Source organism: Syngnathus typhle, linkage group LG17 (assembly GCF_033458585.1).
Source record: "Syngnathus typhle isolate RoL2023-S1 ecotype Sweden linkage group LG17, RoL_Styp_1.0, whole genome shotgun sequence".
In the NCBI taxonomy this organism is placed as follows: Eukaryota; Metazoa; Chordata; class Actinopteri; order Syngnathiformes; family Syngnathidae; genus Syngnathus; species Syngnathus typhle.
In genome coordinates, this window is record NC_083754.1 from 2,964,946 (window position 1) to 2,978,532 (window position 13,587).

At 42.0% G+C, this 13,587-nt stretch overlaps 1 protein-coding gene across 1 annotated transcript; it reads left to right on the forward strand.

The window, feature by feature from the left end:
* The first annotated feature begins 1,118 nt into the window (after positions 1 to 1,118).
* LOC133170116 (protein Hook homolog 2-like) lies at positions 1,119 to 13,493 on the forward strand. Its single transcript, XM_061302788.1, has 23 exons — positions 1,119 to 1,918; positions 4,666 to 4,921; positions 5,454 to 5,536; positions 5,703 to 5,775; positions 5,852 to 5,902; positions 6,053 to 6,185; positions 6,372 to 6,439; positions 6,625 to 6,690; positions 6,762 to 6,842; positions 7,754 to 7,920; positions 8,061 to 8,201; positions 8,655 to 8,856; positions 8,936 to 9,046; positions 9,127 to 9,214; positions 9,370 to 9,436; positions 9,513 to 9,650; positions 10,144 to 10,231; positions 10,874 to 10,908; positions 10,990 to 11,072; positions 11,182 to 11,285; positions 11,524 to 11,625; positions 11,710 to 11,781; positions 11,851 to 13,493. The coding sequence occupies exons 2-23, from the start codon at positions 4,877 to 4,879 to the stop codon at positions 11,977 to 11,979; spliced, it is 2,127 nt and encodes a 708-aa protein (XP_061158772.1). The 5' UTR covers positions 1,119 to 1,918; positions 4,666 to 4,876; the 3' UTR covers positions 11,980 to 13,493.
* The last annotated feature ends 94 nt before the right edge of the window (positions 13,494 to 13,587 follow it).

The following is a 13,587-nucleotide window of genomic DNA, read 5'->3' on the forward strand; positions in this document are numbered from 1 at the left end:
CTTTTTAGCCGTAGAAACATTTTACTAAATGAAGTCAACATGGTCTTTTTTTTTTTTAAATGAGTCGTTTCAATTTAAAATAAAACTTATTGACTGATCACGTTGTGTGCAGGAGTCACAACGATTAAACATCTTACTGTGAGACCATGTCATCTGCTCTGCCACCATGGCATCCTCCTAATGCCTCATGCTTCCGATGATCTATTTTTAGATGTGGCGCTCAACATACAAATGTCACCAAAGATCAATGAACCAGCTTCGCTGTCTTTCGGGTTCTCTGGATCCTGATCGGTACTGGATCGCCTTTCCCCATAGCTTGCTGGTTGCTATTGCAAACATAGGGGGGACAATTGAGGTGAGTCTCACGTTGCACGGAGGAGCAAATGCACCTGATACTCTCAAGGTGATTGGCCCTAATCACATGGCTTCATGGAGGGACTGTCCCTGAGAAGAGCCACTTGTTACCAAGCCACTGTGACTCATTCATGCTGGCCATGTGCAGCCTATTTGGGTATGTGAGAGGGAGAGAGAGAGGGAGAGGCTTGGAAACAGAAATCAAGACGCAGCACAGATTCATGCACAATTAAAAATCGTATCAAATTTTAACTTGAGTTGAATCTCATTGTTATTCCTCAAACTTTGTCTTACTGACATGGGTTTGACACCTGCTTACATCGAGTCATTGTAAAATGTAGATTAGTCATTTTGCTACTTTCAATGTACTCCAAGCACTTTCTAATGCGGCCTCATTCACAGAAAAATGTTAGAATATGCTTCCAGTTAAGGGAAGTAAGCATATTTCATTCAAATACTAAAATAAGAGCAAATGAGGTTGTGAACACTTCTTCAAGACTGCACACTTTCTTTTTGCTGCTCGACTCATAATGGTACTTTTTGTTCAATACATAGAATGCAAATGTGTGTGTGCAATCTATCAGGGATTGGCATATTTTTCCACTGAGGGCCTCATACGAAACATGCTACAAGTTATTAATTATGCTGTTGATCAAGTTATGCTCAGTAATTCAATATATATTTTTTTTTTTTAAATTCATTTTGGTATTATTAAATTAGTGTGGTGTTTTTTTTTTAATGCCACGATAACTTGTAATATTCATCTTAAATGAATAGATATTTTAATGTGTTGTAACATGCAATTAATTTTTCCCCAGTAATATTTACATTATTTCTTATTGTTTTTATTATTTAAATTATTTCTTTTAAATGTTGAAAACGGTGATATCAACAATCAAACTTACATTACTTTTAATTTTTTTTAAAAAATGTTTACAGGCCAACAAAAAAAAAAATCATTTTAGTTGTGGGATTTTCTGTGTGAGGCTTCACCATAAAGGCCGTACAGACTCGCTGTTGTTAGAGTACACTTTACTACTGTTGGTAGAAACTGTCACTAGGCACAATGTGGGCAGATAAACAAACAAACGCAAATAACAACAGTTCAATAGTTGAACTGGAAATGAACAAATGAGTTGATTGAATTGAATAGACAGACAACATTTCGATGCTTCCACTTTGTCCTGACAGGCTGTTACAAGACGAACGTTGCGTGCCAACTTCCTGAGGTGAGAGTATTATTAACTACCTGGACAGACAGTGTGTGCTTGTAAACGTGCGGTTTCGAACAAGGGACGGACGGGGGCCGGCTGATAAGGAAGGTCGATACATAAATCTGCCCTCCCTGACAGCATGTAGCTGTGGGTGAGCTCATGTCTCCAAATGCGCTTTGTCATTAGACAGTCTGTGTGATTTTCCGTCCGTCCATCTCTGCTGTTGTTTTCCTCTCCTTGTAGCACCTGAGAAAGCTGCAGGGGAAATAAAGCACTGCCAGCATTCCAACACATTCCAGTTCCAAATGTCTGGGCAGAGCCACACATCCTTGGCATTCTTTCATTTAAAGGTGCAGTGTTTCTTTTGTTCGCACATTATTTTCTCACGTGTTGCGGACTCTTTTTCTTATTTGTTTTTTAATTATAAGAGCTTGTAATACAATAATTGCTTTATTTGGAATCCAAAATGTAAGATTTTGTTTCACCGTGTTGATGCTCTACTTATCAGTTTGATTTCTCTTTTTTTTACAATTTTGCCAAAACCAATCCTTAGAATATATATATATATTTTTTTTTTAATCTGAACTATAATTTGTTTTCTTTTTTACATTGAAACCGGTGATCATTTTTTCATGGTTTTTTTAATGGTAATTTTTTTGTTCATTATGTTTCATAAGACCCAAAAAAAAAATCTGATTTTACGAGCATACAAGAAGAGGAAGTGAAAGACAATTTTACCGAAGAACGAAGTGACGAAACATAAAATGTGAAATACTTACTTATTTGTTAGACCGTTAAAAATATATATTAAATTCAGTTGTTGGCATTTCAGAATATTCCATTCTTTACACAAAACAGGAACCATCCCTTGTTTTTTCCAAACCAGTAACCCGCAAGCCTAAAAAAGTAAATCATTACTCAATCTTAGCTTCTGACCCCCCCGGAGAGATGCTAGTGCGTCATAGCGGGCTTGGAAAAGAGGAGAAGTAAAGCCTTTTGACTTTCAGGAAGGAAACACATCTGGGGAATAAGGAAAGAGAGAACGGGTGAAAAGAGGAATTAACGTGAAGGAAGAGGGGCGATCCAAAAATAGTCAGCCTCCACCGGAGCTTTGCCTTGCCAGAGCCCCCACCACACCTCCTGCCACTCGACTCTTAGTCAGCCTGACCTCTTCTTTGGGGGCTGACTAACTTCTCTTCTGAAGACTCCCCAGTCAAGAACCTCATTTCCTCCCAGGCGTCTACTCCAATGATTTTGGTGCCATGCCAAGACAGGCTGAGCAGCACTGTATTTGTTCACAGATAAGATTCAAGTTGCACTAGGTGAGAGGCGAGCTGCACCCTTGACTTCAATCGCAAGACAGATATATGATATATTATCATTCACACCCACGGACGATTAGAAGTTTGCAGCTTTGCACCCTGTAGCTCAAAACTGCTAATAAAGGTTATCTGATATCATCTAACCTTTCGCCCACCGTGCTGCCCTACTTGTCATAATATATAATGTCAGCCTCAGTGGTCCAAATCATCTACCACATGCTCACCTCGAGCAAGAGTAGCAGGTTATTAGCAGAGTCCAGTTCATGAACTTGTCACATTTCCTGGGTCCACCTGTCAAGTCTTGTGTCATTTTTCTCCTAAAGGTCGAGCGTGGTGCTTCCATGTATCAGTAAATATAGAAGTGACCTCATACTGATAGTGTTTTTAACTAGAAAATGAAGATTGTTTTCATGAAGTAAAAAACAATTAGAGGCACTCCTTTTGACCACATCCAGAAAAAAATACCGTAATTTTCGGACTATAAGTCGCACCGGAGTATAAGTCGGACCAGCCATAAAATGCCCAAAAAAGTGAAAAAAAACATATATATGTATATAAGTCGCTCCTGAGTATAAGTCGCCCCCCCCACCCAAACTATGAAAAAAAACGCGACTTATAGTCCGAAAATTACGGTAAATGTCAAGTCGTTAGGTTCAGAAACAATTGAGGGAAACAGGAAGTAGATTAAGGCAAACCTGGTGAAGGCAGGCTTGAAGGAGAAGACTTGGTGATTAAAAAAAATAAAGAAAAAGAAAGAAAATCTCACACTGAAAGAGGATGAGGTCATAGTTCAGGGTCGTCTGGACAAAGCGGAAATAATGGAATCGTTTTCTTTGTGATTAATCTTTGTTTGATGACAAATAAGGAAGCAATCATGAGGCCAGAATGAGATATTTACAATTCCAAGAAAGTGGGAGTGTGTGTTCGTGTGTGACACCACGTTAGTTAGTGCTCAGAGAGAGACACAAGACTCTGACAGGAACTTGGTGACATATGTCTATATAATGACAACTTACATGTAACTACAGTGTTATTCAGGATCACTTTCATAATTTTTTAGAAGAAAGCAAACACACCAATTATGGAAAATATTCAAAGCTTATGTTTCCCATTTCAAATTGTTGGAAATGAAACACAACTCCTAATAATTTGGGGGGAAAAAACTACACATTTGTGGTTTATTAAAGCTTATATTTATCGTTAGAGCAATTTGCCAAAACTGGGTTTTCATATTCGATTCGAAGCAGTCACGTGTGCGGCAAGCTTTATTATAAGGCCATTGGTCAACTAGAGCCATCCAGTGGTGCTTTTTGGAACTCGTAATGTACGCTCGAGTTTGACTGTGATTGCTTAATTCTGAACAGCCAACCCTATTATGGGTGTGCACACTTGCGCAAACACTTCATCTGTCATGCCATCTCCACACCACCTCTTAAAAAAATATTTTAAAGGGAGCTGTACATGTCATAGGCCACGTTAATAATTGTAAAATATTTAAATGTGTTTGTCTTTGTGTCATTTATGCCACAATACCCGATATTCAAGCAGGAGTGTGTAGTTTTTAACTAATGTAAATCACTTTGAGTTACACACCTGTATGAAACGTGCTTTATAAATAAACATTCATCCATTCATTCATACAATATTAACTCATTCGAATTGGTTATTTCTTTAAAATCCATAGTACAATGTGCGATAATATGTATTGTTGTTATTGTCATATTTAGCCCATTTATTTCAGACAAGCTGACCCGAAACATAATCCGTTTCCATAGAAACGCTCTAAATACGGAAGCTCGCGAGCCCGGCTGGAGGCGAGACATACGCGCAGACAGCAGGCAGGAGCACATGAAGGCCATGGCAACCTGACTGACGTGGAACGTGTCCGGAGTCCGAAAGTAACAAAGTTAGCAACAACTGTTTTCTCCTCACAAGATCAAGTCGAAGCTTTTACGGGTAACAAAACGGGACGCACACAAAAACAGAATGAGCCTGGACAAAGCCAAGCTGTGTGATTCACTTCTAACATGGGTAAGTTTTGACTTTAGCCGCGTAGCATTGCTAATAGTTATCAGGTGACAGACCAGTCGTGGCAAATTAAACTGTGGAGTCAGTAGAACTTTTGAGAAATAATACTGTCACGTTATCGCCGAAATGGAGACGATAGATTAGCCGTCGCGTAGTCAGGTGTGAAAGTTGAGCGTTCGTAAGCTAGCGACGCTAACATGCACGGCTAACTCGCTCTGAACAACCTGTTTGCTTTTCTGCGTTATCTTTACATTACTCAGCTCTAGTATCAGCAAAGACACATGTCCTAGTTAACATATAATGAGCCAAGTAGCGATTTGTGGCTTTAGTAGTTGCTTTTCAGTCAAAGTGCACCTGTCTGCTTGTCCCACACCAGAATTCCAATGTACACCTATTAAATTGAAAGGTATAAAGCTCAAGTAATGCATTTAAATAAGTGTATTTTACTCTCATTTGCTGATTGACAACATTTTATTTCTAAAATTGGTGTCATTACTTTAAAAGTAATGTTAAGTCTTTGTGGTACTTTTCTCAGTTGCAGACATTTCAGGTGCCATCATGCAACAGCAAGCAAGATCTAACAAGTGGAGTGGCCATCGCACATGTCCTAAATATAATGTAAGAATATTTGCAACCGCAATTAAATATGTTTAGGTGATTGTTGTGCTCACATGCAATACAATTGCATTCCTCATTGAATGAACCAAACTTTATGTTGTACATACTTGCATTATGTAAGTGACCAGAACGGTGATGTCACTTGTGTCCTACCTGTCATCAACAGAGACCCTGCTTGGTTTAATGAAACCTGGCTGGGTAGGATCAAAGAGGAGAGCGAAGACAACTGGCGCCTCAAGGCAATGCGGAATTCTTTTGAACAGGTTTAGAATTGTTCAAATGACTGTATTAACAGTGTTTGTTTTTCTCCTGAAGGTCAGCAATTTGAAAAAGATTCTCAAGAGCATGCTGGAATATTACCATGATGTAAGGAATGTTTTTATTTGATAAAACTTAAATACATTATTGGTGCAAAAGTGTTGTGATGAAGTTGCTCTATGGTCATGCTGGAATAAAAAGGATCTAGCACACTATTGTTTTAACTTTTGTGGTTCCTCTTCTGATTTCCAACACCAGATACTGGGCCACCAAGTGTTGGAAGAGCATTTGCCTGATGTGAATCTCATTGGTGAGATGGGTGACATCACTGAGCTGGGCAAGCTAGTGCAACTCGTCTTGGGTTGTGCTGTCAGCTGTGAAAAGAAACAAGGTAAATGTGATATTTTACGGGGCTTTAAGAGTATTGGCTCGAGCATCAAAGTGATCAGGTCGTGCAAGATGCTTCCTCTCTTCAGCAAAAGAAGCTGTGCTCGTTTTCTTTTCAAGAGAGCATTTGTCACTGAATTTGGGTTTTTTTTGGCTGCACCTTACCCAAGCTCTCTTTTCTTAAAACCAGAGCAAATCCAGCAGATCATGACACTTGAGGAATCTGTCCAGCATGTCGTCATGACAGCCATTCAGGAGGTTAGTCAGCAGCTTGTGCGCTTCGTGCTAGTTAGCATCTTTGAATTCCCAATCTGCTTGTATTCAGAGGTGGAACTAAATGGCTGTTAGTTCACAATTTGGACATTTCCCCGTGTATTAAAAATTTGGATAAAAACCGAGGCAATATTTATATATATTTTTTTACTTAAGCTGTTTTTGTGTAGCTTTTATCAAGGGAGCCCTCATCTGAACCAGGAAGCCCAGAGACCTATGGAGACTTTGACTACCAGGTGGAACTCTAAAGTCTTTCTCTCCCCTCTATGAATGATCAATTTACCGCTTGGCTATTTTGTGTCTGCAGTCCAGGAAGTATTATTTTCTAAGTGAGGAGGCGGGTGAAAAAGAGGACCTTCGTCAGCGTTGTCAAGACCTGGAACATCAGGTAAATTTATGTTAGCAAACATCAAGAACCCGTTTGCTGCGCTGTGTTTTTCAATGTGTGTGTGCTGCTGTGTTGGTGAATTTTGGCCCTTATTGATTAGAGTGCCTGAGTGTACTTTCTTTTGATTTGATATTGTGTAACCTTGGCTTGGAGAATACACTGATTGTATTGAGTTTTTTTTTCTTCTCCTTTTTACCCCCAAAGTTACATTAAGTGTTGCATAACCTCAAACTAAAACTGACGTGTTGTCCAACTCAAATTTCCACGGCTTTCAGCCCACCTGTTTTTGTTTACTTGCGTAGCCCACGCTTTAGGGATTAGTCACTTGTTTGGAAATTGATTTGCTGTCTGTGGTCCTGTGCTAAAGCATGCAATCTGTCCTTAAAGTGCAGTGTAGGTTCCAAGGATTCCAAAAGGTAAGTTGCTACTCCCTCTTTTTGAAGATTGCATTGCTCTCTTGTCTAACCCCCCCCCAAAAAAACTCTACCCGCTTGGCCCAGCTACAGTTTGTAAATATACTGTCTACTATATACTTTTTCCTCAAACTATTTTTTTTCTCCTGACTGACCTCAGAAGATTGTATGCACTCTTTGCACATTTCTTTGCAGCCGTTCATTGACCCCCGAGGCTGAAGTTAACAACTTCACCATTGAGACAGTTCCATCGGCCTGGGAACATTTTAGACCAGCTGACTTAGTCTTGAGGCCTAAGCATGTAAATTGAGAACATAGCATGTGTGCACACGAAAAAAGCGGCGAGTTTATTTTCAGTGACTCGGTCATGCGCTTGTGCCGTTGCGGTCTTTTCTCCACAAGAATGCCCCGTCTTCTATCTTCATTCATTCAGTCCCTTTCCGATGCTTATTCCCAATTGCACGCCTTTTCCATGTTTGTCTCCGTTTTTCTCGGCAGCTGTCGGTGGCTCAGGAGGAGAAGCTATCACTCCAAACGGAGACTCGTTCCTTGAAGGAGAAGCTGAACCGCTGCGACTCGCTGGATGTCTCCGGCACTGCCATCACCGGCAAGAAACTGCTCCTGCTGCAGAGTCAAATGGAGCAGCTCCAAGATGAGAACTACAGGTAGAAAGTTGGAGCAAGATACTCTTGAAGATGGTCACAGTGGCAGTAATAGGCTTTGAATAAGTCTTTGAATACTTTGAACAACATCATCATCATCATCGTCGAATTTAAAAGGGTGCTTATGTCACTTGACACATTAGACTGGAGAACAGTCGAGATGACCTGCGTCTGCATGCGGACATGCTGGAGCGCCAATTGGCCGACATGCAGCAAAGGAACGAAGATTTGACCAGTCTTGCGCAAGAAGCACAAAGCCTCAAAGATGAGATGGATATTCTCAGGTAAGAGCGCTTATTTAGTTCCTTTTTTTTTGTTGTCTAGCATTTGATAGCTTGACAGTACCATTTGCATAGACTCTACATCATTTGCATAATAATTTAGAAGGATTACAGTCATGATAGTTGTTGAACTTTTTAATCAACAAGTCCTTTTGACGTCTGAAATGACGCATCACGGCAGAATCGAACGTGGGAGCCCATGCAAATGCTTAAAGCTCCTTTCTCATCTTCCACTCACAGAAACAACTCCCACACTGCCCACACACAGACGTCCATTCACCTCCTCACTCTGACATCTGTGTTGATAAAAGACATTTCATGCATTGATGTCGCTTTGCGTCAGAGCCTTTCCAAAGTCGAGCAGAGCGAGGAGCCGATCGCGAACCATCTCACCTCGGCCAAGTACATATCCTGAGGGATGTCTTGTCCTTACCCGCTTCCCCTCCTGCCCCTCAGGCACTCCTCCGACCGGGTGAACCAGCTGGAGACTTTGGTGGAGACTTACAAGAGAAAGCTGGAAGATCTGGGCGACCTCCGCAGACAGGTGCGCCTCCTGGAGGAGCGAAACACCGTGTACATGCAGCGCACCTGCGAGCTGGAGGAGGAGCTCCGCAGGGCTAGCGTCTTCCGTGCTCAGATGGACACGTACAAGAAACAGGCAAGCATCGTTTTTCCAGGTTGACGTCAAAGTGCTATTCAACACAGTCCTTCACTACGCCCTCTCCTGTGACTTGCAGGCTCACGAGCTTCTCACCAAGCACCAGGCCCAGGCCATGGAAGCTGAGAAGTGGCAATTTGAGTACAAGAACCTTTATGATAAATATGAGGCACTCCAGAAAGAGAAAGGAGTGAGTTGTTGACACAAGTTTTTACATCATTAATAGAAAGATTCTCTGTTGTCCGAACTCAAGCGATGTTTGATTTTTAGCGTCTGATGACGGAGAGAGACACTCTTCGGGAGACAAATGACGAGCTGAGGTGTGCACAAGTGCAACAGAAGTGTCTCAGTGATGCAGGTGAGCTAACATCGATGCCGTTGAATGACAAAGAAGGAAGAAATGGCAACTTGTGAGATTAGGGCTCAGCAAATTTGCATTTGGAGAGTTGCCAGCTGTTTGAATGAGTCGTTTTATTTCGTAAAAGCGCAATCTGCAACCTAATATCTCCACAGGAGGCTTGTGCGACAACGAGGCCGCAGTTGGAAACCTTGCTGCCGAGATCATGCCTACTGAACTGGCGTATGTTTTTTTTTGTTTTGCTCTCATGACCAATTCTTGGCCTCTTTTTTTTTTTTTAAGTACCTCTTGTTTGCAGGGAGACCATGGTGCGCTTACAGAGTGAAAACAAGATGCTATGTGTCCAAGAGGAAACCTACAGACAGAAATTAGTGGAGGTACAGACTGATCTTGAGGAGGCGCAGCGCAGCAAGAACGCTCTCGAAACCCAAAACCGGTAGGCGACAGCCCGCCGTCGACTAAATCAACTTCTGCCCGCTCTGTGCCGCCATATTGTGCGTTCGTTGACATTAACATGGCCGTTTGGCGGATGGTAGGAGTGCTATCTGCCTAAATGTCAAATCACCCCCTGCACTTGTGCGCTCAGCCGAGCTGTGTGGGCCGGACTGGAGGACCGACAGCAGAAAGCCAGATTGTCTCTTGTCTGTGTGTGTTTATATGCCTGCGGCCATGTGGACATGTGGGTGGACTGAGTGTGTGCGTGCGCAGCCAGGCAACACCAGGCCCAGGGTGTGGGAAGCATCTTCACTAACAGGAGGAGAGGAGTGCAGTGGGCATGCTCAGTAGAGCCCGGCGCCGCATGGCCCGGCAGCACACAGATGCACAAGGATCCGCACTTCTCTTCCTCCCACCCGTTTAACTTTTGCGTTTCATCATCCGTCCTTCTCGAGCGGCTCTTCAACAATCGTGCCGTTGTTCCGTCCCTTCAGGCTGCAACAGCAGCAGATCTCCGAGCTGCGTTCTCAGGTTGAGGAGCTCCAGAAAGCACTTCAAGCGCAGGATAGCAAGACGGAGGATGTGAGTGCTTGTTTCAATTCACTCGTTTGATATCGGCACACGGGGAAAAATATCTCTACCCTGAACCATATTTGGCAGCAGAAGTGGGTGGACAAATCTCAATATGGACCTTGTCGCGATAAATTACACTCTGCAATAATAAAAGCCAAAGGTTGCCCCACTTTAGGAGCTCAGCCCTGTCCCACATAGTGAAAATCTGCAAACAGCTGCATAATAGCTTCCACAAGATGGCAAAGCACGACATTGAGTTCCGAAACTAACGTCAATACGCATTATTTAATATGACAAAGCAATAACACGACATAAACCGTATGGAATTTTTGAAATCCACTTTTGGCATTTGACGTGTGCTGATATTAATGCCATGTTTGCTGTGTTTGCTGACTCACCGTTAACACCTGCCCCCCCTCTTCTGTCTGTCTGTCTGTCTTGTCCCTACCCGCCCGTCTGCCCCCTGAACAACCGTGCCAAAATCAGGCTATCGTAAGTACGGCCCACCCTCTGTCCAAATGGCCTGTGATTCAACAGCTTGACTTTTAACAGCTTTTACTTTGACTTGACTCTGTGTTTGTGTGTGCACGCCCTTTTAACAATAATGCAAGTTTTAGAGTTTGATGTATTTTCTTTGTTTTCTTTCTATAGTCCTCCTTGTTGAAGAAGAAGCTGGAGGAACATTTGTAAGTTCTCCCATTTGACTCCAATCATGTTTTGATTGATATTTTGTTCATACAAAAGGCGGATTCCACTTTTGATTCCAGAGAGAAGCTCCATGAAGCTCACACTGATCTCCAAAAGAAAAGAGAAGACCTGGATGACCTGGAGCCCAAAGTGGACAGCAACAGTTGAGTCTTTTCCCAAATGTTTTCCATCCTTGCACCGTTTCAGTCGCAGATGCCTTCTTCGTAGACGTCGCCTTCTTATGCTTTTATTTTTATTCTCTTGTCTCCCAGTGGCAAAGAAGATAGATGAACTCCAGGAGATCCTGCGGAAGAAGGATGAGGACATGAAACAGATGGAGGAGCGATACAAGCGCTACGTGGACAAGGCGAGAACGGTCCGTACTTTACGGTCGAAACTTGATTTACAAACGACCCGATTGACGAACAATTTCGACACTGAATGCGAAACGTCATTGCTTCGTTCTGGGGCTGTAACGGGCTTTTTGAATTTCTATTGATTTCAATCACTTCCATTTAGGAGCAATTTGGTTTGCAACCAGAGTCACTGAGTGAATATAATTTAGGAACAGAGTTTTCACTCTCTTTATAATAATTGTCCTCAATTGTGTTTAGGTGGTGAAGACCTTGGATCCAAAGCATCAGCCAGCGACTCCTGACATTAAGGCCTTGAAGAACCAGCTGACAGAGAAAGATAGAAAAATCCATTACCTGGAGGTATAGTCCTCATATTATGCTCTCAGCATTGCACTGCACAAATCAAGTTTGGATGTCTTCACTAACTTGCGATGATGTGCTCAGCGTGATTATGAGAAAAGCCAATCCAGACATGACCAGGAGGAGAAACTCATAATTAGCGCTTGGTACAACATGGTGAGGAGTCCTGTAAAGTATTCTCTGTGCTTATAACGGCATTCATAGAAGAGTTTGGCTTCCTCTCAGGGAATGGCCTTGCATCAGAGAATGGCGGGCGAGAGGCTGAGCTCATCCGGCCAGGCTATGTCCTTCCTGGCCCAGCAGAGGATGGCCACCAACGCAAGGAGAGGCTTCACACGGCCACAGCCAAGATAAGACTTGAAACGGAAGGACTGCACTCATCGTTGCCTTTTGCTGCTTCACTGCACACACACACCCCCTAGTGGTGGAACATGGTACTGTCATAATTTCCAGAGGAGCGACCCATCATTGCTCTTGCCTCCTGGGACCTAGGTGCACGAGGAAAAAAAAGAAACTGTCTCACCTTTTAAGGTGACTTTTAGTTTATATTTTGGGGGTTTTTAACAACAGTATGTTGTCTTTTTTTAGTTAGACTTTTTCAAATGTATTTTAAGGCACTCTTAACAGAGTTAGTCAGCGGTCAGGATTTCTTAGAGATCTGCTGAAATTGTGCTCCTCACTGAATATCACACGGAACTGAGGAACAGTTGAAATGTGGCCTTGGTTGTAGGTAGACGCTAAGCTACACTGGTATACCTCCATTTATACACTGTACATTCACATGAATTTTTCTGTATTTTTTTTTTTTATTTGAATGAGCTTAGACTCTGCCAGAGAATCTTAATCTTGTTTTCACTTGAATAATATTCTCCTTAGAACTCTAACATGACAAAGCACTTTCCCAGAGCAGCGGGTTTGTGGAAGGGCTTCAAAAAGACATTATATCCTTTGTGTAGTTAATTTAAATATGGGGTGAATACAGTGTATCAACATTTGAGTCCTTTGTTGTATTTTTCTGTAGCAGTTAGTTGAATTGCATGTTTTCATTTATAAGCTTTATTTGAATGTGATTATTCTCATTCAATTCTCAATTCAACCTGTGACTTTTTTTTCCCCATTTCCATTGAAGCAGGGTAATGGTCGTTGTTCAAACCTAAACGCACTCACCACTTTAGAATCTGCACAAATGTGAATGTAGGCAATTGAAGGCCTCCTTAAGCATCACAAATACACTATGATCGACATGATGCAACACTAAAGACCTGTTTTTGTTTTACTAACTACTGAATACACAAGATTGCTAATTTGGAGTATGTCTGTTCACAAGAAACCAGAGTGCACATACTGTAGCTGTCAATAGCTGGTACTTTCAATCGTCACTGTTTATGTTCTACATTGGAGCGTGAACATACAGTACATCCATCCCCATGTCAAAGATGCTGATTAATGTCTTGTCTTTCATCCCTAGAAACCTATGCTGTAGTCTTCATTGACCTAAATTTGTGTGCACATTTTTTGTGGTTCTTGATCAAGTTTTTGTTTGGTGTTTGTTGCCCAATTGCTGGGATGACTGTATAAACTGGTCAAATATATGATAGTATATGGTACTTTTCACAGGGATCAGGCAAGTTGAACATCTGTTAGTCTTTGTCCTTTCTACCTTTGCACTACAAATATGGCCAATAAAAATAATGGCCAAAGCTTAACTGAAAGTGAAAAGTGCCACACCCGCCCTCACCCCCACTTTCTGATTGGCTGTTTGAAAGGGGGGCGCGCCCCACTATTTGAGAAGCACTGGCCTAGGTGACCGATTCACAATTTGGTTTTGTCTGATATCAGAGATTAAATAAAGAAAACCAACTGGCTGATTGATTTGTTTTAATTGAGAGGAAAAAAAAACAGCAAAAGCATTTCACTAGCTGACCAGGAGATGGCGACAGCGTGGCATCTGAAGACCATGGA

Bases quoted from the DNA above. Each gene is read 5' to 3' on its own strand.
- LOC133170116 (XM_061302788.1), top strand. From the start codon at position 4,877: ATGAGCCTGGACAAAGCCAAGCTGTGTGATTCACTTCTAACATGG. The intron at 5,537-5,702 runs GTAAGAATATTT...TGTCATCAACAG, and splicing joins GCACATGTCCTAAATATAAT to AGACCCTGCTTGGTTTAATG. The intron at 11,286-11,523 runs GTCCGTACTTTA...AATTGTGTTTAG, and splicing joins ACGTGGACAAGGCGAGAACG to GTGGTGAAGACCTTGGATCC.